The sequence below is a fragment of the Dendrobates tinctorius genome, unplaced genomic scaffold (assembly GCF_039654945.1).
Source record: "Dendrobates tinctorius isolate UK_male_01 unplaced genomic scaffold, ASM3965494v1 ptg000177l, whole genome shotgun sequence".
Lineage (NCBI taxonomy): Eukaryota > Metazoa > Chordata > Amphibia > Anura > Dendrobatidae > Dendrobates > Dendrobates tinctorius.
This window is the reverse complement of record NW_027361844.1, coordinates 13,961,063-13,984,117: the sequence shown is the minus strand read 5'-3', so window position 1 is coordinate 13,984,117 and position 23,055 is coordinate 13,961,063. Positions and strand designations below refer to the sequence as shown.

The 23,055-nt window shown below is 44.2% G+C and overlaps 1 protein-coding gene and 1 long non-coding RNA gene across 2 annotated transcripts; one reads left to right on the top strand and one right to left on the bottom strand.

Annotated features, from left to right (window-relative positions):
* Window positions 1–2,945: 2,945 nt before the first annotated feature.
* Window positions 2,946–3,389, bottom strand: LOC141054195 (uncharacterized). The gene is made up of 2 exons (XR_012221375.1): window positions 3,243–3,389; window positions 2,946–3,160 (listed from the first exon to the last, which is right to left on the bottom strand). It is a non-coding gene; the product is annotated as an uncharacterized lncRNA (long non-coding RNA).
* An 18,199-nt stretch (window positions 3,390–21,588) lies between these two features.
* On the top strand, window positions 21,589–21,972 carry LOC141054203 (uncharacterized). Its single transcript, XM_073551430.1, has one exon. It carries the CDS (start codon window positions 21,589–21,591, stop codon window positions 21,970–21,972), a length of 384 nt encoding a protein of 127 aa, XP_073407531.1.
* Window positions 21,973–23,055: the final 1,083 nt, after the last annotated feature.

Here is a 23,055-nt window from a genome sequence, read left to right as displayed (position 1 = left end):
CAATACCATCAATGGGTTTCATTAAAAAAAAAACGCTATGACACTTAAAAACAATTTGCATAATAATTTGGAACATGGTGTAGTAAAAGATGTGTTACATGTTCCAGGACTAGAAGAAGTATTGTTATCCGTAAAGTGTCTGCGAACCAAAGGACTTAGGGCCCCGTCACACATAACGACGCTACAGCGATCCCGCTAATGATACAACCAGATAAGGATTGTTGCTGCATTGTTATGTGATCGCTGGTGAGATGTCAAACAGACAGATCTACCCAACGACGCAGCAACGATACAACGAGCAATGGGATCTTTGTAACGATGTCATAGTTTGTAAGGCCGAAAAAATACATTAGTCCATCCAGTTCAGCCTCTAAAATTCGGAATTCGGCGGTCGTTGAAACCCTGTCACACCACTTCTGCTCTGACGATGCAGATCACGATGTGGGTTGTACTCTGTGATGTTGTAGGCACCCAGGCATGGTTTAGCATTGCCTTTTCCGTGCCCCCTTGTCTCTGATTGGTGGTCACTACTGCGTTCTGATTGGCGGCGCTTCTGTTCTTTGTTCCTGACTCCGTGAACAAAGGTAACCTAGCAGCTCTTCTGTTATTTGTTCCTGCCTGCGTGTTGGTTTACAGATTGCACTAGCGTTCACCGGCTGCAACTCCAAACCGAATTCTATATTCTTCCACGTTATTGTTGGACACCTATACTTTGTGGGTATCAAATAAGATTTATTTTAAAAAACAATTTACAATTATCGGCTGTGATGGCTTTTGAGGGAGGGAGGGCGTGGCACCTATCTGTGTCCATATGGTTTTGTATGGGCAGCCATTTTAGGCGGGCTTGTGTGCACATACCCGTGAAAGCCAAAAACTTGTGCACTTCCAACTTTTTTTGGGGGAGGGGGGTTTCTAAAAGTACCATTTGTGTCATCAAAAGCATTTCCATTTCATCAACTTTATTGAACAACTACATGTTCTCTGCTATCATAGCTCTTGAGGGAGGGGCATTTTTTCTATCTGTGGATGGGCAGCCATTTTAAGTGGACTCGGTGCCCACACCCACATTTTAACGACTACAGTAGTGCGCTTCAAGCTGATTTTTTTTTTCAAATTTAACATGTATGCTCACTGTATGCTCTTCTTAATTTCAGATGTCTTACAATACTGAGGAGTTTGTTTGTGAACTTATCGAACTGTATCGGTCTCTGCCCTGCCTTTGGCAAATTAAGTTGGCCGATTACAGTAATAGAATGAAAAAAAGGGAGGCATACGAGAAAATGATTGCCCTCTTTAAGCAGCATAATCCAAGCGAGAAGGTGGATGAAAGCCTTGTTCACAAAAAAGTCCAAGGTCTATGCACGGTGTATAAATAGGAGCTCAACAAGGTGGAAAAGTCAAGGAAGTCAGGTGCTGTCACGGATGAGGTTTATGTGCCCTCGTTGTGGTATTATGACTTGTTTGGCTTCACCCGTGACTAGGAGCTACCACGGGCAACGGTATTATCGGTGCGGCTGACCCTGGAAGAAGACCCTGGTATCCATAATGATCCAGACTCCCCAGTTGGAGATGTAAGTACCTTCTTTGCTTCCCAGAATATAGCAATTTACATTTGTATGTGCATTCCTATTGTTGAATTGAAAATAGTAACTAAGGTTTTACCTGTTTAATTCTGCAGTTTACAAAAGTTTTCCCTTCCAGTTCAGATAAGTACACAACTATACTCTATTTGCCCGACTCCGTTCTCATTACCTTGAGTTAACCCATGCTGGTCATGATAAATGCAATGCCAAATAATTCAGTGTTGTGCTGCATGATGTTCAAAAATATTTTGTTGTGTTTTGCTTTAACCGTTATTTTCTTTTTCTGCAGCTCCATCAGCAAGAACTTGTAACTCCAACAACTGAGGACATCACGGGTAGTGAACACAGTATGGAGGACCCTTGTGAGAGGTATAGTCAAGAGCCAGTGCCTTCTACTCTACCTCGTCGACAACACCTTTCTCGAAAAAGAAAGGCCGCTGCGCAGCCATGTCCTGATCTTCTGTGTTTGGCTAACCAAATTATGGCTCATCAGACCAAGACCTGCATGGACACTTTTGCTAACTTTGCGTCTGATAGACTGGGTAAGCTGGATGCTAGACAAAGGAGCCATGCCGAAAGGGTGATATTTGAAACTTTAAGTAAAGCCGCAGAAGGACAACTGGATGAGTCTTCAACAGTACGGAGTGTGCTCGACCGGGATCCTTCCGAGCAGTCATGGACACAAATGCCGGAGCCACTTTGGAGCACGCCTGTGCAGAGGATTGGTCCTCCGCAAAACCTGACGATCCACCCCCCCACCCCAGTGTCCCGCATTTCCACAATCTTTTTTGTCTCAAATTTCTTCTCCGCCCAGGTGAGGTTATTTGACTGACAAAAACAGTACCAGGACTTGTAGCGCAGTTTTACTTTTTGCTTATTTTTTTATAGTAATATTGTACACTAATAGAACATTTACCAATTTATTAACTTATGTTATTGTTGAAATAATTGTATTTAAATAAAAAAAATTTTGTACTTATAACTTGCACTGGTCTTTGATGAATAAAGCATATCCTTTTTGTGCCATGACAACTTGGCGGGGTAATGGGCTTGGTGCATATATATTGATGCGTACATGTTATGGATGTGAGTAGATGTAATGGATGTGCTAGATCAGGGGTTTCAAACTCGACAGATTAAAATGGGCCGCACATCAAAAAAAAAAAATTGGCACGGAGGCCCCTGATCATGTGACCCCCTCACTCCTCCCTCCCCCTCCTGTGACCTCATCCCAGGTCCTGTGCAGAGTGTGCACACAGAACAGCCATCGCGGACCGCAGATGCCTGCCTCAGGGGCCGTGTTTGACACCTCTGTGCTAGATGAAACATAACATTCCAAAAAAAAAAAAACACAACAGCGGATAACAACTAAACAACTTTTTTAATACCTGGGCAAAACAATGCCCAGTCATGCTTACAGAAAAAAAAAAGGTAAAACGAAAAAAAAAAAAAGAATTAGTTGGGGCTGCCGCCCTGTTCTTGGGCTGCCAATGAACGGAGCAGAAGGGCTCTGTGGGTCTGTAATGCCTCAATGGCTCTCCCCAGTGAAGCTATCAGGTCTGCATTAGAGGGGATTTCTAAAAGGAAAGGGATAGTTAAACCTTTAATTCTATACAAGGATCAAATTAACATGGAATGTGTTTGCTATTTCACACTTACGATTTTGTGCTTCCTGGTCATCATGACTGGATGCCGCGTCAGCCGTTGCTTTGGGTTGGGATGGGCTAACGTACCACCCCGAGCCTCTTGCATCCTCGGGCTGTGGGGCAGCAGTTGAGTCATCATTGTCCTCCTCCTGTTGCTCTGGGTCTGCAGGTGTAGGAGGAAAGAAAACCCCATTATGTACAATGCAATAGTAAACTGAAGGCCGAAGAATAATCTAAAGTTTATTTAATGAGATTTTTATTATTATTAATTTAACATGAGCGACATTAACGTTTTTAGGGTTGTGTCGGGTTTCATGACACCCGACTTTCTCGAAATCGGCCGACTATAGAGAAAAGTCGGGGGTCCGACTGAAACACGAAACACGAAATCCAATGCAAGTCAATGGTGAAGCAAAGTCGGCAGGGAATGGAGGACAGTAAACGCACCTACAGTGCCCATTTCAATGCCAACAACATCAATTCTTATTATTTAAGCTTGTCAACCTTAATTTACTTAATAATAATAGTTGCACATTGAAAACTGGGGGTTATTTGGTTGAAGTTGGGGGGTAGGGCTGGCTCCAGTTTTTTGTGTGCCCCTGGCCAAAGAGTGTCAGTGCGCCCTTTTAACACATACAACAATTCATGATGCTCCGATACGGCAGACAAATATTGGTATAGTACAATGAAAAATACTTCACTTCTTACATGACATGACTGATATCCATGTTAAATTATACAATAGCTCAAAAAACGGACAGTATATTGCTCCATACCGTATTATGGCCACCATATATTTCCCCATACAGAATAATTGGTCACATCTAATGTTCCATACAGTATAGGATGAGCTCCACAGAATGCTACAGTATATGATGGCCCTCATGGATGATGCTCCAGTGTCTGATGGGCCCAAATAATGCTCCATATATAATGTGCTCCATTTCTTATGCTCCAGTGTATAATGGGCCCCGTACATGCTGCTCCAGTATCGGATGTCCCCCATTTGTAATACTCCAGTATATGATGGGCCACATGGATGATTCTCCAGTGTCTGATGGGCCCAAATAATGCTCCAGTTATAATGTGCCCCATTTCTTATGCTCCACTGTATAATGGGCCCCATACATGCTGCTCCAGTATCGGATGTCCCCATTTGTAATGCTACAGTGTATGATGGCCCTCATGGATGATGCTCCAGTGTATGATGGGCCAAAATAATTCTCCATATAACAGGGGGTGTTTTAATGAGTCAACAAATGGGACAGTTTAATAGGGCGGGAAGTTATGAACGTGTCAATACCAAATATGTTTTTCTTTTTTTTTTTTTTTTAATATTCTGTTATTATGGAGGTTTCAATTTTTTTTTCTTTATATATGTTTGGTTTATCTGTTTTTTTTACATTATTCACTTTTTTTATTTTTTCAATATTACATTGTCCAGGGGGGGTCATCGATGGCATGTATCAGATCGCCGATCTCGCACGTCACACAGCGATGTGTCAGATCAGCGATGTGACAGGCACAGCACAAGGCCTCTGCCATTTATATCTCACAAGTGCAGTGAGTGCTGCTGATGGAGGCAAACTTATGACGGCTATGTATAACAACACTCACCACGATGGGATGCGCTCTGTGAGCGTATGCTGGCAAGGCGGTCACGCAATCTGTAACACAGATCTTCCAGTTTTTTTTGGATCTGCGTGGTGGATCGGTGAATGCCTAACTGTGTTGCCAGGCCACGCTTAATCCTGCGCAGCACAGCCTGCTTGTGCAGAACTGGATGGTCATAGTGTTATGCACACTCATAGTCTCGTGCTGTCATTTCTTCTATGAGGTAACGCACCTCAGCCTCCCCCCACGGTGATGCACGTCGCCTGGCCGCCATTTTAACGCCTCAGTAAACAGACTAGGCCGCAATAGCGTTCTAAGACAAGCCCACGACGCATCAGCTCCGCCCAGTGTTATTGAAGTGCGACGGGTATTAGAGAACACTAATGCGTTCCCTAAAGTCTCGCCAGTGATCTCATTTCATTACTGTGACGCAATAGCGTCCTGAAATTGGTGCTTCATCTATATAACACTGCGATGCTGTATGAAGGATGTTTAGTGAATGGATATATATCTCTTTTTGTAAAACAACATATATCCATATGACTATATATGTATGCATACATGTAGGTCTGTAAGTTTGATTGTGTATATGTGCGTGTGTGTATATGTGTATTTGTATATATGTGTGTAGATGTGTATGTATAGGAATATGTATGTTTTTATGTATATATCGGTATACAATTGAGGATACGTTGGTTTAAGAGCAGCATGTCCTCGCTGAACTTTCCTCCCATGTCTCGTCTAACATGCTCTTTACTCAAAGAAGAGATCCCAAAAGGGAGAAAAAAAAAACACCTGGTTCCTGCACTGCTATACTTCAACTCTCAAATGGAGGAAATCCAGTCGATTCTAGGAGTAGGTTCCAATATCAATGCTTTATTTCATGGTACATACAGAGACAACGTGTTTCGAGGTCCATTCCATGACCTCTTCCTCAGGTCGGATGTACAACGATGAAGGATGTATGTATTTTTTCTTTCTCCCTTTTGGGATCTCCTCTTTGAGTAATGGACCTGTCTGTCTACACCCTCCTGCTGCAGCTTCATTATATGGGATTGAGCGTATTTAGTAATTGTGGCTTTACACAACCTCTGAGGGTGAGTACCCTGAACAATTTAAATTTTACTTATTATATCGGCTAAAGCCCTATGGGCACGCTTTTGTGGTTTCTTTTATCTCTAACATGCTCTTTGACAATCTACCATATGGTTTCCGCCCCATCACTCCACAGAGACAGCCCTGACCAAAACTGATCACTGTACAAAATTGACAGTTGACCACTGCCTCCTAATACAGATCCTCTCCTACTTTGGCATTAAAAACCTTGCCGTTTCCAAATGCACATTGAGCATGTCCCACTCCCACACTTCCGTCTCATCCCACCCTCTGTCTGTTGGGAGTCCCCCAAGGCTCTGTTCAAGTACCCCTAATATTCTCAAACTATACACCTGGCCTGGGGCGACACAGAAAGTCCCACGGATTCCAGTACCACGTATAAGCCAATGATAATAATAATAATAAGGGTCCTTACAAAAAGAAACAATGAGAAACCAAGGTTTTGTGACGTAAAAAAAACAAGTTTATTAGACAAAGCATGAGAAAACTGTAAAAATACTGAAGAGAAACATATTTATCCATAAGCAAAAAACACATTATATTATCAAAATATGTACAAAAATAAAAGTACTGCAGTAGTCCTCTATAAGGTCTGGTGCTGCCAATTAACAGCACCGGGACCGTTAAAATAAGAACAGTAATTGTCTCTGCAGGTCTTCGCATCCTATGTGTTTCTTCTGGGTCCCAAAGGCCGAAGGTCAGATATTGTGTGTTCATTTGCCGGCCTTTCGCCGAGCTGAACTTCTCCATTAGGGTTCACAGAGTCCACAAAGCCAGGAGGACAATATGAAAAAGAATCCCGCTGGCGAAGAAAATTGTGAAACACACAACAGGTCAAAACAACAGAGTCAATGGACTCAAGTTTCATGTTAATGGGTGTGTGCAAAACCCGAAAGCGATTAGCCATGATTCCAAAGGCATTCTCCACAACACGACGTGCCCTTGATAAATGGTAATTATAAATTCTCTGTTCCGGTGTGAGGGTTTTTTGAGGGAAAGGTTTTATAAGATTGGGATGAAGCGGGAATGCCTCATCGCTAGCGCTGAGCGATACCATCCGATATTGAGAAATATCGGATCGGATTGGATCGGCCGATACCCAAAAAGTATCGGGTATTGCCGATTCCGATACCGGAAGTCCCATTCAAGTCAATGGGACAGAAATATTGGAATTAAAAAAACCCCTTTCTTTACTTGTACATCCAGTTCGGGACGGGGGAAGAGTGTGCTCGGTGCGTGGGCGGACACTGTGCGTGTCTGTGTGTGCGGGCGGGGTCTGTACGGGCCTCTCAGGGGTCTGTGCGGGCCTGCCGTGGGTCTGTGCGGGCCTGCCGGGGGTCTGTGCGGGCTGTCGGGGGTCTGTACGGGCCTGCCGGGGGTCTGTGCGGGCTGCCGGGGGTCTGTGCGTGCTGTCGGGGACCTGTGCGGGTTGTCGGGGGTCTGTGTGCGCCTGTCGGGGGTCTGTGCGGGCTGCCAAGGGTCTGTGCGGGCCTGCCGGGGGTCTGTACGGGCCTGCCGGAGGTCTGTGAGGGCCTGCCGGGGGTCTGTGCGGGCCTGCCTGGGGTTGTGTGTGTGTGCAGGCATCGTCCGATAGGACTACAAGTCCCATCAGGCTATGCCTGCTACAGTGACAGTGATTTACACATTAGCCAATGATGGCACAGTAGTAGTCCCATCATCCGGCTAATGTCTTGAATGTAAAAAAAAAACAAAAAACATACATACTACATATATACTACATTCATACAACATACATACATACTACATACATACTTCATATATACTACATTCATACATACTACATACATACTTCATATATACTACATTCATACAACATACATACATACTACATACATACTACATATATACTGCATTCATACAAAATACATACATACATACTTCATATATACTACATTCATACAACATACATACATACTACATATATGCTACATATATATTACATTCATACAACATACATACATACTAAATACATACTTAATATATACTACATTCATACAGCATACATACATACTTCATATATACTACATTCATACAACATACATACATACTACATATATACTACATTCATACAACATACATACATACTACATACTACATACATACTATATTCATACAACATACATACATAGTACATACTACATACATACTACATACATACAACATGCATAAAACATGCTACAGACATACAACACACATACTACATACATACTACATACAATACATTCATGCATTCATACAATACATACATATAGACATACAGTACATATAACATAGAGTACATACTCACCATCACTTGTCACTTTGATCCCCGAAGCCAGTGTCATCTATAAAAAATATGAAAAAAACAAACAAGCAATATACTCCCTGATCCGCAGAAATCCACGAGTGTCCCATGACGATCTCCCGTGGAGAACAGCAGCATCAGCTGATGCACGCGCTCTCTAGGGGCTCCAGAAGGTAGGTATCCTTCTGCACTGTATTCCTCCGCCACTGTAAAAAAATAGTCCCTAGTCTCACTTTTGGCATTGCTGTGTGAGAAAGTTCCCATGCAGCTTTTGCCATAAAGTGAGACCAGTGAACTATAGTAAACTCTCAGTGATGCAGTGCAGGAGTGGGACACTCGTGGATTTCTGCGGATCAGGGAGTATATTGCTTGTTTGTTTTTTTCATATTTTTTATAGATGACACTGGCTTCGGGGAACAAAGTGACAAGTGATGGTGAGTATGTACTCTATGTTATATGCAATGTATGTCTATATGTATGTATTGCATGAATGTATGAATGTATTATATGCAGTATGTAGTATGTATGTAGCATGTATGTAGTATGCATTTTGTATGTCTGTAGCATGTTGTATGTATGCTGTATGCATATAGTATGTACTATGTATATATTGTGGTCCAGTGACCGCTGTGTCCGCTAGGGGGGCGCTGTGTGGGTGTCCCAGGACAGCCGTATAAACATTTCCATTGCCCTGATAGGTGTAGGATACTGAAAGATCATAATGATCAGCAGAGGTACTGCTGACTAGTACGTTCTGTTACAATGTGTCAGGGAAGCCTGTGTGTGGTTGTCTGCAATAGGACCTTGGGTGAGGTCATAGCCATGTGATCACCTGTGGGTGTGGTTATGGACCATATAAGGTACCTGAGGTCTGGTCACATGTGGGTGAATGCAGGGACCCGATTGGTCCAGAGAGGAAGGTCCCGCTGACATAGGGCTTCCTGCCTGACAGCACATGTGGACGCTGTGTGTAATGGCGGTGTGTGCCTGTTAGTTCCCTGGAGGGAATAAACGTGCAGTATGGTGAAACAGCACGAGGCAACCCTGACGTGGGTAAGGCAACTTGGTGGCTAGAAAGCCTGCGCATTGAACAGTGCATAATTTGTCTGATGCAAGGATAACAGAGCTGAACTCTGTAATAGACGCAGTGCTGGCTGTATGCTATTTTCTGTTGCTGTGACGGTTTATGAAGCTGAAATAAACCGCATGGATTATACTGCTTTATGAAAACCCGTGCTGGATGTGACTTATTCGCTGCCAAGCGAGTGTCCCCCAACCCTGAAGGACAGCGCTACCTCACAAATGGTGGAGAATGCGGGCAATATAGTAGCCTTGTTGCTGGGGGCAACGGAAAAGGACTGCCAAAAAAAAAAAGGAAAAAAACTTTGTTGCTAAGGGCTGCGGTTCCAACAGCCCATGTTACAGTGCTGGCAACGCTGAGCCAGGAGGGCTGACGGTTGTGAAAGCCGCATACTGACAGCAGCTCAGTGAAAGAGACTGGTGATTGCTAGGGTGCCTCTGCAGATAAGAGGTACCCGAGGACCTGTGTGGCCGACACAGGTAACGGACAGGTGTTCGTTGTTGTACTGACCTGGATCAGTGAGCAAGGTCCTGGAGGGTCAGTGTTGGGAGGTTCTGGGAGAGGAATCGGATCCCTGGAACACGTGATATGACCTTGGACCTGGTGAAGCCGGAGTGTTGGGAGACCCTGGGAGGAGGGTCTGCTCCCTGAATAGCACCCGGTGTGCCCTGTGTGTTGGACGGTCTCGGGCGGAGACGGTACGTCCTGAATAGCGCACAGGATACGCGAGTTTTTTGGAGTTTTTCGTGCATGTGTTTTTTCTTTTTTTCCTCTGCAAAACCTGAAGGTGCTTGCTGTGGCTCAGTGGGGTCACGAAGATCTCGCAGCACTTTTTTTCCTTTTTTTGGGATCTCCTCTTTCAGCATTGGTAGCAGACGCTGTCTGTCTACACCATCCTGTTGCAGCTTTATTGCATGTGACTAAGCGGATACAGTAGTTGTGGCTTTACACAACTATTAAGGGTGAGTACCCTGTATTATTTCTGTATACCCATTATACCTGCACTGGTAAGGCCCTATGGGCGCGCTTTTGTGGTTTCTTTTATCTTCGAGGGTGACAAGCGGCTTCCGGTAACCCGGCGGGGTTACGAAGGGGACAAGCGGCTTCCGGTGGATCGGCGGGTCCACGAAGACGGCGCAGCAGGAGCTGCAGTGACACCAGCAGCTGTGTGTGAACAGCAGCTGGTGGTGCCGGTGATCGGTGACAGCAGGAGCTGTGGTGGTGCCAACAAAGACTTGTGTGGTATCGTAAGAGACACAAACTGTGTGGTGTGAACTGTGGTCTGAGAAGACCGGTATAACCGACATGGGGAGATCCCGAAAGGGGGTGGAGTCCCAAAAGGGGGTGGTGACCCAAATCGGGGTCGTAGCACAAAAGGGGGTGGAGTCCCAAATTGGCGCGGTAACACAAAAAGGGGTGGAGTCCCGGGAGGGGGCGGCAACCCAAAGTGGGGTGGTGGTCCAGAAAAGGGCCAAGTTTGAAGAAATGACAGCACTAGATGACTCAGTGGGTATGTCTGGAGTACCGCAGTGTGTGTGTATGACTTGGTCAGAATGTGGGATATCCTTTCCAGATAGTGACGATGGGCCGCAGGTGTGTACCGTGATGCTGCATCGGGAAGGAGTCCCTGGTAGGCTGGACTCAAAGAGTCAGGTGACTCTCACAGGAACTCCGCTTGTTTTAGCTCTGACCGAGAAAAACGTCAGAGTTCGCTGCCTCCACGGGGTCATCGTGAATTATAAGGTGGACAGAGTCCTAATTGAGATGACAAAGGGGGAGTGCCAAGGTGGTAGTATGCCACCAAACTTAGTGCATACCTTTGAGAGGCGCCGGGACTTTGTCATGTTTAAAGATGTGGGGCAGGAGGATAGAGACGTTTCTACTGTAGTGCTAGCAGACACTAAGATGCTGACGCCTCATAACGTGGACAGCCTAGACGTAAGGGCGACCGGAGAAAGAATTGCGTCAGACGAATTTACTGACCTGACGTCACCTGAAGCGTACCACAGTGTGAATGAAAATGGTGTGGTAAACAAAAAGAGCGGAGCTGACACACGGATAGAGAGTGTCTTGGGGGTTCACCGTATGGTGTGGTGTGACTGTGACATGTTGTTGCCAGTAGCCACCACTAGGACAGAATCTAATGCTGTGCTGACTGAAACTCATGACAGGACTGGTGGTAACCTGATCGAGAGGATAACTGGAATAGAAACACAGTCAGAGGGTAACCGGGAGGTTCACTCAACTGATAGGACTGACTCAGTGGTACCCTTTGACGATATAGTTAAAGAATTAGTGGTGCGACATGTGCTGGCCAAAAGAGAACAAGATCAGGAGATACAACTAATAAAAGAGACAGTGGAAGAACATGTCAAACAAGAGAGAATCTTGAGACAATTGGCCGAGCACAAGGTGGAGGGGTTCGAGAAAGAAGTCTTGGAGCTCAGAGGTCACCTGTCCACCTGGCAAAGTGTGAACAAGAGCCTTAAGGAAGAGATTGAGGAACTCAGAGGAGTAGTAGAAGGTCTTCTGCGGGAGAAGAGCTTGGACGGAGATGTGCAACGGTTGGGTCCGAGTGATAACAAGACGGAACTGCCGGTACCTATTTTGGCAAAGGCTCGCGAGGAGGTAAAATCTCCTGAAGTTGGTGAGCAAAGAGCCGAAGAAGACAGTCACCCGGTCGGGTCAACTGTAGTGAGGGAAGTGCCCGTGGTAAAGCCAGAGTCTTCTGTCCAGGAAGAGAGCAAGACCACGACCTTCAAATCTGTGATCGAGGTACCCGAAGACATGCAAGAAGCCTGTGCGGAGGAAGGTGTACATGAGGCTTTCAAAGAGGCAGTCAAAGCGTGTGAGGTGCACTGGGCACCTGAGACTCGGCAGTTGGTGATAGTATCAGCCAGGGAAGATACATCAAACCGAGTAGCTGTCCTGAAAGAGATGCATTTGCAGTGTCTGCGTGTCAAACAATTGGTTAGGCAGAGTAATATGAAGGCTGCTCGACGCCTAGAGATAGCAAGAGAGGCTATGGATCGGTTGGGTTTGAGGAAAGATGTGGTCCCGGTACCCAAAGCTCTGATTGGGAGAATCATTGGAAGGTCCGGGAAGATAATGCAAGACCTTGTGAATATCTCCGGTGTGGTGAGGGTGAGGATCCCTCCTGATGATGACCAGGTATCCAGGGAAGTGGATAGGATTTCAATCATGGTGGTTGGCTCCGTGGAAAGCCTGAGAGACTTTCGGATGCTCGTGGAGTATCGAGTGGAGTACCTGCAAGAAATTGAGCAGTTGAGGCTGGACCGTCGGTGAATAAATAAAGAAATACAGAATACCAGGTGGCGGCCGCCTCCAACCCAAGATGTAAGGACCCGAACGGTTCCTCCAAGAAGTGACAGGGCAGATGGCAGAAGAGTGTCAGCAAGGGGTAGTTTGACTGGCAGGATGACGTTGAAAGTCCATAGTTCCTGTGAGACGCTGACTGAGACTCAGACCAGACAGCAGGCTCTACTAAGACTTATGACCGCACCAACCGAGAGAGACGGTCAGTGAGCGAAAGATCAGGTGACGAAGCGTACTGCAGACAGGTGGAGACTAGAGAGTGTCTGATGATGCAGACAAACCGTGACGGGAGGGTCAAAGACAATGACCGGTATTATGACCGCTGGGAGCGGGGGAGGCCTAACCTAGAGATGAGGCCGTATGACAAATGGAGACGGTTCTCTCGACCTGGTGGGCAAGGTGTAGTGAGTGCCCAGTCTCGAGAGCCGGGGGTTATGCTGTGTGTTCAACCCCACAGGTTTGAACATAGGGGGGAGGTATGTGGTGCAGTGACCGCTGTGTCCGCTAGGGGGCGCTGTGTGGGTGTCCCAGGACAGCCGTATAAACATTTCCATTGCCCTGATAGGTGTAGGATACTGAAAGATCATAATGATCAGCAGAGGTACTGCTGACTAGTACGTTCTGTTACAATGTGTCAGGGAAGCCTGTGTGTGGTTGTCTGCAATAGGACCTTGGGTGAGGTCATAGCCATGTGATCACCTGTGGGTGTGGTTATGGACCATATAAGGTACCTGAGGTCTGGTCACATGTGGGTGAATGCAGGGACCCGATTGGTCCAGAGAGGAAGGTCCCGCTGACATAGGGCTTCCTGCCTGACAGCACATGTGGACGCTGTGTGTAATGGCGGTGTGTGCCTGTTAGTTCCCTGGAGGGAATAAACGTGCAGTATGGTGAAACAGCACGAGGCAACCCTGACGTGGGTAAGGCAACTTGGTGGCTAGAAAGCCTGCGCATTGAACAGTGCATAATTTGTCTGATGCAAGGATAACAGAGCTGAACTCTGTAATAGACGCAGTGCTGGCTGTATGCTATTTTCTGTTGCTGTGACGGTTTATGAAGCTGAAATAAACCGCATGGATTATACTGCTTTATGAAAACCTGTGCTGGATGTGACTTATTCGCTGCCAAGCGAGTGTCCCCCAACCCTGAAGGACAGCGCTACCTCACAATATGTATGTTGTATGAATGTAGTATATATGTAGTATGTAGTATGCATGTATGTATGTTGTATGAATGTAGTATATATGTAGTATGTATGTAGTATGCATGTATGTATGTTGTATGAATGTAGTATATATGTAGTATGTATGTAGTATGTATGTATGTTGTATGAATGTAGTATATATGAAGTATGTATGTAGTATGTATGTATTTTGTATGAATGTTGTATATATGTAGTATGTATGTAGTATGTATATATATATATATTTTTTTTTTATATTCAACACATTAGCCGGATGATGGGACTACTACTGTCCCATCATTGGCTAATGTGTCAATCACTGTCACTTTCATCTTTCATCTTTTTAAGAAATCTCAAGATGGAAGAGGCCAGGAGCCATTTGGTGAGCTGCATTTCTTGCTACATGTTCACAGATTTACCAGTGGAAAAGCCAAACTTCACATGTCACAAATGCAAGCTTGTGACCCTGTTGGAGGAAAAGTTGCAAAATCTCGAAGAGAGGTTAGCTACGTTGAAGATCATTAAGGAAGGTGAAGAGTTCTTGGACAGAGCAGAATTATCTCTTCATGTTACAGAAAGAGAAGAAATTCAAAGTGCACCTGAAGAAACAGAGGAATGGAGACATGTGACCCAGAGAAGCAGGAGGATCAGGAGGCAGTCAGCACCCATACTGCTCAGAAACCAGTACCAGGCTCTCACGCAGGAAAACGATGAAGAAATACATCAGGATAAGACTTTGCCAACAAACAGCAACCTTTTACGCCTTCAGAGTCCTCCTGGATGGAGAAAGAAAAATGTTGTGAAGAAGAAACGGAGAGTGGTGGTCATGGGGGATTCCCTGTTGAGAGGAACAGAGGCCGCTATCTGCAGACCGGATATAACTTCAAGAGAAATGTGCTGTCTTCCAGGTGCAAAAATTAAAGATGTGTCTGACAGGATATCAGGACTCTTCAGACCTACAGATGACTACCCATTCCTGCTACTACATGTGGGGACAAATGACACCGCAAGAAATGACCTGGAAACCATCTGCAGAGACTTTGAAGACTTAGGCAAGAAAGTGAAAGAACTGGGAGCGCAGGTGGTCTTCTCTTCCATCCTCCCAGTGGATGGCCATGGAACAAGGAGGTGGAATAAGATTCTGCAGGTGAACAACTGGCTACGTCGATGGTGCCGTCAGCAACGATTTGGATTTCTGGATCACGGAGTGAACTACTTATACGATGGACTACTTGCTAGAGATGGGGTGCACCTTACGAAGACTGGAAAGCAGGTATTTGGAAGTCGCCTTGCTACACTTGTAAGGAGAGCTTTAAACTAGAACAACATGGGAAGGGAAGCAAAAGACCAGAAAAAGCCATACACCTGACAAATGCTACTGAGAACTCTGCTATTAGAAGTGGAAAGGAAGAACAAAGACGAAAGAATCTAATTAAAAAAAATATTGGAGAAAGAGAAACCAATCACAAACTAAAATGTTTCTATACTAATGCACAAAGCATGGGCAACAAACAAGGAGAATTGGAACTACTAACACAGGAAAAGAAATATGATGTCATTGGAATCACTGAAACTTGGTGGGACAATACACATGATTGGAATACAAGACTAGAAGGATACAACTTATTTGCAAGAAACAGACTTGATAAACGAGGAGGGGGTGTCGCATTGTATGTTAGAAATGCGTATATCTGCACAGAGATTGAAGCTTCAGAGACTGGGAGTTCTGTGGAAACTGTTTGGGTAAGAATACAAGGACAGAACAATGGAAAGGACACCATTGTAGGCATTTACTACAGGCCGCCTGTGCAAGCTGAAGATATGGATGAACTCTTTATGCATCAAATGGCCAAATTCTCCAAAAAATATGACATAGTTGTCATGGGAGATTTCAACTATCCAGACATTTGTTGGGAATCTCTCTCAGGCAAAACTAACAGGTCAAGGAAATTCTTATCCTCTCTTGCTGACAACTTTATCTTCCAAAAGGTAAAGGAGAAAACAAGGGGAACTGCTACCTTGGATCTAATCCTTATAAACAGGGAGGAAATGGTTGAGGAGGTAAAAGTGGCTGGGACCCTAGGAGGTAGCGACCATGCTATTTTAGAATTTTGGATAACTAGAGGCGGAAGACCTGTGAAGACTCAGACGTCAAGGTTAGATTTCAGAAAGGCAGATTTTAAGGGATTCAGAAAGAGAATTGGAGGGATCCAATGGCTGGATATCCTTAAAGACAAAAATGTCCAGGAAGGATGGGAAATCTTGAAAAATGAAATTCTCAAAGCACAGTTGTTAACAATTCCGAAAAGAGGGAAGAATAGGAAGCATTTAAGGAAACCAGGATGGATGAACACAGAACTTAAGCACATGCTAAAAAGGAAGAAAAACATGTTTATAAAATGGAAAGAAGGAGGCATATCTAAAGAAGAATATAATGCTGTCTGCAGAACATGCAAGGCACAAATCAGATTAGCTAAAGCTGAAAATGAATTGAGGCTTGCAAGAGATGTCAAAAGCAATAATAAAGGATTTTGGGGATATGTCAAAAGTAAAAGAAAAGTCAAAGATGCTATAGGATTTTTACAGGATGAAAATGATGAAATGGTAAGACAGGATGTTGAGAAGGCTGAACTTTTAAATTCCTATTTTGCATCTGTTTTCTCTCAGAAAGGAAATGTAACATCAACTGCTATTCACTGTCCTATTAAGGGAATAGAAGAATCCAGGATATCTATAAACAGAAAGATAGTGAGGAAACACTTAGCTAACCTAAATGTATTCAAGTCTCCAGGTCCAGATGAATTACACCCCAGAGTACTGAAGGAGATAGCAGAAGATATTTTTGAACCCCTCTCCATAATCTTTGAAAATTCTTGGAGAACAGGAGAAGTGCCAGAAGACTGGAGAAGAGCAAATGTTGTTCCTATCTTCAAAAAGGGGAAGAAGGTGGACCCAGGCAACTATAGGCCGGTGAGTCTGACTTCTATACCAGGAAAGATCTTTGAACAAATTATTAAACAACATGTATGTCAATACCTGGATAAGAATGAAGTGATTAAACAGAGTCAGCATGGGTTTGTAACTAATAAGTCATGTCAGACTAATTTAATTTCCTTCTATGATGGTATTACTGATTGGGTGGATCAAGGAAATGCTGTAGATATAGTATATCTTGACTTCAGCAAAGCATTTGACAAAGTCTCTCATACAATCCTTATTGAAAAAATGACTAAGTATGGAATGGACAAGGCAACTGTTAGGTGGATTCATAACTGGCTTAGTGATCGGACCCAAAGAGTGGTCGTAAATGGCTGCACATCCAGTTGGAAGAATGTCTCAAGTGGGGTACCACAGGGCTCTGTCCTGGGCCCTGTATTGTTCAACATCTTTATCAACGATTTAGATGAAGGAATTGAGGGTAAACTGATTAAATTTGCTGATGACACAAAGCTAGGAGGGATAGCTAATACTAGAGAAGAGAGAGAGAGGATTCAAAAAGATTTAAATAAAATGGAGAAGTGGGCAGCAACTAACAGAATGGTTTTTAACAGGGAGAAATGCAAAGTACTACATCTGGGCAATAAAAATGAAAAAAGCATATATAGAATGGGAGGAATAGGGCTAAGTGACAGCACATGTGAAAAAGACTTGGGTATACTAATAGATCGCAGACTGAATATGAGTCAACAGTGTGATGCAGCAGCAAAAAAGGCAAATGCAATTCTAGGATGTATTAACAGAAGCATACAGTCTAGATCACGTGAAGTAATTATTTCCCTCTACTCCTCTTTGGTCAGACCTCATCTGGAATATTGTGTCCAATTTTGGGCACCACATTTTAAAAAAGACATCAACAAACTGGAGCAAGTTCAGAAAAGAGCGACCAGAATGGTGACCGGTCTGCAAACCCTGTCTTATGAGGAAAGGTTGCAGGATTTGGGAATGTTTAGTTTGCAAAAGAGAAGACTGAGAGGAGACTTAATAGCTGTCTACAAATATCTAAAGGGCTGTCACATTGTAGAAGGATCAACTTTATTCTCATTTGCAAAAGGAAAGACTAGAAGCAATGGGATGAAGCTGAATGGGAGGAGACACAGATTAGATATTAGAAAAAACTTTTTGACAGTTAGAGTGATCAATGAGTGGAACAGGCTGCCACGAGAAGTGGTGAGTTCTCCTTCAATGGAAGTCTTCAAACAGAGGCTGGACAGACATCTAACTGGGATGATTTAGCGAATCCTGCTTTGAGCAGGGGGTTGGACCAGATGGCCCAGGAGGTCCCTTCCAACTCTACGATTCTATGATTCTATGATTGCAGCAGGCATAGCCCGATGGGACTTGTAGTCCCATTGGACGATGCCTGCACACACACAAGCCCCGGCAGGCCCGTACAGACCCCCGGCAGCCCGCACAGACCCCCGGCAGGCCCGCACAGACCCCCGTCAGGCCCGCACAGACCCCCGGCAGGCCCGCACTGACCCCCGACAGCCCGCACAGACCCCCGACAGGCCCGCACAGACCCCTGGCAGGCCCGCACAGACCCCCGGCAGCCCGCACAGACCCCCAGCAGGCCTGCACAGACCCCGAGCAGGCCCGCACAGACCGCGCATCATGATGACATCATTTCAGCAGCCAATCACAGCCACAACACTGGCTCATTGCATTATGGGAACTTCCGATTCCGGTATCCGATAATGTAAAAATATCGGTACTCGGTATCAGAATTCCGATACAGCGAATATCGTCCGATACCCGATATTTGCAGTATCGGAATGCTCAACACTACTCATCGCCAATAAAAACAAAGTTAAGGTTTCCTCTAATGTTTGAGTTGGGAGGCAAGTGAAGTTCAGAGTTATACAAACGCTCTCGAAAAAATGTATTCTCCAAAACTCCTCCATCAGAAACCCTTCCATTCATGCCAATGTCAACATAAATGAATTCGTAGTTTGCATTTACAAGGGCCATCAGTATGATGCTGAAATTGCCCTTATAGTTGAAGAAATATGATGCGCTGTTAGGTGGTTGAGTTATACGGACATGTTTACCATCCAAAGCCCCACCACAGTTTTGGAACTGCCACAGCTGATCAAAATCATTGGCGATCTTGCTCCATTCCGCCTCCGTGGTGGGAAACTCAATGTAGCTCCGAAGACAACTGAAAATCGCCACACGCGTTTCCGGAATGAGAACGCTCAGCAGTGGCCTTGAGATGGCGGAAGAAAAATGCAAATCTTGCAAGGAGCGTCCGGTGGCCAGGAATCGCAACGTGACTGCCAATCTCTCATCTGCTGGGATGGCAGCACGCATCACTGTATCCTTGCGTTCGATTAGTGGAGTGATTTATTCTAGTAAAAAGGTGAATGATTCCTCAGACATCCGCAGATAATTGCGGAAATCATGCGGATATTTTCCTGAAGCTCTTTCACCAGCTGCATGTGGGACAATTCTGACCTCTTCTGTTGCCATTCTCTTGTCAACATGCGACGCTTTCTTTTTGAACGCCTCTTCTGCATCCGTGATTCTTCTTGACGCCGATGTTCCTCAACAAGTAATGCAACAACCACAACAGCACACTCTGCATTATTCATGATGGTGCAAACTGAAAAAAAAAGGTATAATAGTTGTTTTGTTGGGGGTTGGGTGCGTGCACTCAAGACCACCTAAAATGGCTGACCAGGCATTAAACATATGCACAGACAAAGAAACCACACCCTCCCTCCAACAAGAGCAATGAAAGCAGATAATTGTTAACTGTTCTATATAGTTGTGAAAATGGAAACGCAGTAGAGACCCCGAATGATGCCTACTGTGATTAGGAGAACCGTTGATGAATAGAAATGTCAGTGTGGAATCGCAGCTGGAGAACTCTAATTCGATCTGTGACCAGCAAGAAGGGACAAAGTACACAAACACTGCTATGCTGCCTTCTTCATGTGGACAGGAACAAAAAGAAAAGCGCCACTGTGTTACATTCTTTAAGGGCAAGGACGCCAATCAGAACGCAGTAGCGACCACCTATGGGTGCTGAGGGGCACGGAAAAGGCACCGCTTAAACACACCTATGTTTCTCGTTTCAAGTCGCTAGCGAGGTCATTGGTTAGGTGTCAAACAGGACGATGCATGTTACCCAGCGGGGCCTCAATGACCAAAAAAAGTCCAGACCATTCCGAAACAACCAGCGATCTCACAGCCGGCCTGGTCGCCGCTACCTGTCACACGTAGTGAGATCGCTTGTAAGGTCACTGTTGCGTCACAAAACTTGTGACTCAGCAGCGATCTCGCTAGCGATCTCACTGTGTGTGACGGGGGCTTAAAGCTACAAGAGTATCTATACCTAAAGAGAGTGAGTCAAAAAGCACAAGACGACCTGACTTGGTACATACTGATGTATGTAGACTCATGAAAGTGATCACATCAGGAGGTAATAGATATATGGAGACCTTCATAGATGAATACTCAAGCTACACAGTCACATTCTTGATAAAGAACAAAAGTGTAGTTTTTGAAAAATTTGAAGGCTATGTGACAAAGTCAAATAACAAGTTTCAGAGGAAGCCAATCATCATCAGAAGTGATAATGGAGGTGAATTTACAGTACACCAAATAGAAGACTACTTAAGACAGAATGAAATAGAGCAACAAAAGACTGTTCTATGAACACCTGAACAGAACGGGGTAGGAGAAAGAAAAAACAGAACTCTGACTGAAATGATAAGATGTATGCTAACAGATGCCAAGCTACCAGATAAATATTGGGGTGAAGCAGCAATGACAGCTACTTATCTGCAAAACAGACTTTTTCCAAGAAAACTGAAAAAAAAAAAAACATATGAACTGTGGCAAGGTAAGAAACCAAGTGTGAATCTTTTAAGAGTTTTTGGTTGCAAAGTTTTTGTGTTTATTCCAGAAGAAAAACGCTCCAAACTTCAAAACAGAGCCATTGAAGGAATATTTGTCAGATATAATGACAATTGCAAAGGATACAGAATCCTAGATCCAAAGACAAACAGAATCACAGTGAGTAACAGTGTAACATTCATTGAAGATCTAAATAATGACATAGCTAAAGCTATTCTCAGGAATATGGAGAAGACTTTGATGAGACATTTGCTCCAGTTGTCAAACACACCACAAAGCAAATGCAGTTGAAACATCTGGATGTAAATTCAGCACTTCTGAATGGAGACTTAACAGAAGACATTTACATGGAACAACCCCAGGATTCAAGGATGAAAGTAAACCAAAAAACAAAAATGGTTTGTAAGCTACAGAAAAGTATATATGGTTTAAAACAAGCCGCTAAAGCGTGGAATGATAAAATCACTGAAGTACTCATAAATGAACATTTTCAAAGAAGCAAAGTGGATCCGTGTCTATATACAAAGAGACTGACAGACAGATGGATCTATATGCTGATATATGTGGGCGATATTTTAATTTTTTTTTTTAAATAAAAGAAAGGGATGAAGAGGTGATAGAGAAAATTTTGGATCAACACTTCGAGATCAAAAATCTGGGAAATGTGAAACAGTACCTAGGAATACAGCTAGAAATAGAAGAAGATGGGAGTTTCCTTCTTAATCAAAATCACATCATTCAAGACATAATCAAAACATTTGCATTGAAAGAGGCAAACAAGTAAAGTCTCTAATGGAAACCAACTATCTGAAGGAAATAGTGAACAGAATCTGTTACCAAATAATGAACAATACAGAAAGGCAATGGGAAAATTATTATATCTTGCGACTGTTACAAGGCCAGACATTGCAGCAGCAATTTTGAGCGGGAAGTTGTCAAAGACAAGCAAAATGGATTGGAATGCAGTGAAGAGAGTAATCCGTTATTTGAAAGGGACTAGCATTGTTAAACTGAAACTATCTGCAAGTGAGAAATCCATTTTAACCAGATACGTTGATGTAGACTGGGCTGGAGATCCAATTGACAAGAAATCTACCAGTGGCTATCTTTTCTTGCTCTCAGGCAGGCCAATTAGTTGGACTAGTAAGAAACAATCTATAGTAACACTGCTGACGACAGAAGCAGAATATGTCGCCGCAGCACATGCCGGGCTAGACTTTCTATGGTTAAGACAACTGCAGTGCTAACAAGACATAGGACAACAACAATTGCGACCAACAAAGGATGTATGAGGACAATCAAGGATGTCTACTTCTTGCTCATATGGAAAGAGTTAATCCAAGAACTAAACACATTGATGTGAAGTTTCACTTCTTGAGGGATCACCAGGAACAAGGAATCCTAAATTTGGAGTACTGACCAACTGAAGATATGACAGCAGATATTTTCACAAAGGTATTGAATGCTGAAAGACATCATAGACTGATGAAGAAATTAGGCTTAAAGGAAATCTGTCACCCTTTTTTTGTCTTGCAGCTGCCGACATAGACATCGGGGGCTTTTCTACAGCATTCTGTAATGCTGTAGATAAGCCTCCGATGTAACCTGAAATAGAAGAAAAACACATTATATTATACTCACCGGGGTGGGCGGTCCGGTGGTTGTTGCGGTCTGGTCCGACGCCTCCCTTCTTCATGCGATGACGTCCTCTTCTCCCGTCCTGTAATGGCTGCGGCACAAGCGCACTGCTCTGCCCTGTTGAGGGCAGAGCAGAGTCCTGCAGTGCGCAGGCATCGGGAGAGGTCTGGCGCCTGCGCACTGCAGAATTCTGCTCTGCCCTCAACATAATATTATTATTATTAATAATAATAATATTATAGCGCCATTTATTCCATGATCTTATATTTAACTGTGTTCTTTTTGGCTACTCAAATACAAACTAGTGATGAGAGAGCACTAAAATGCTCAGATTCTCATTACTCGAACAGAGCAATTCCTAATGTTCGGGTGCTCGTTTCAAGTAACGGCGAGCACTAAGCATTTCCAGGATTATTCGGCTGGAGCTTGGGTCCCCGCCCTGCATTTTTGTCGATCTTTAGTGAGCCAATAAACATGCAGTTATTGTCTGCCAAGCACTCTAGTGCCACAGCCATCTTTGCTGTGGTATTACAGTGATTGGCTGGCCACACAGCATCATCAGGTCTATTTCAGTCACCTCTGGATTCAGACCGTGCAAGGAGAGCTGCTGCTGACATAGGGAGTGATTTGTGCTTTTATTAGTTAGTGTGGGTATACCATTATTGAATCCACATATCCAGCTAAACCAACAG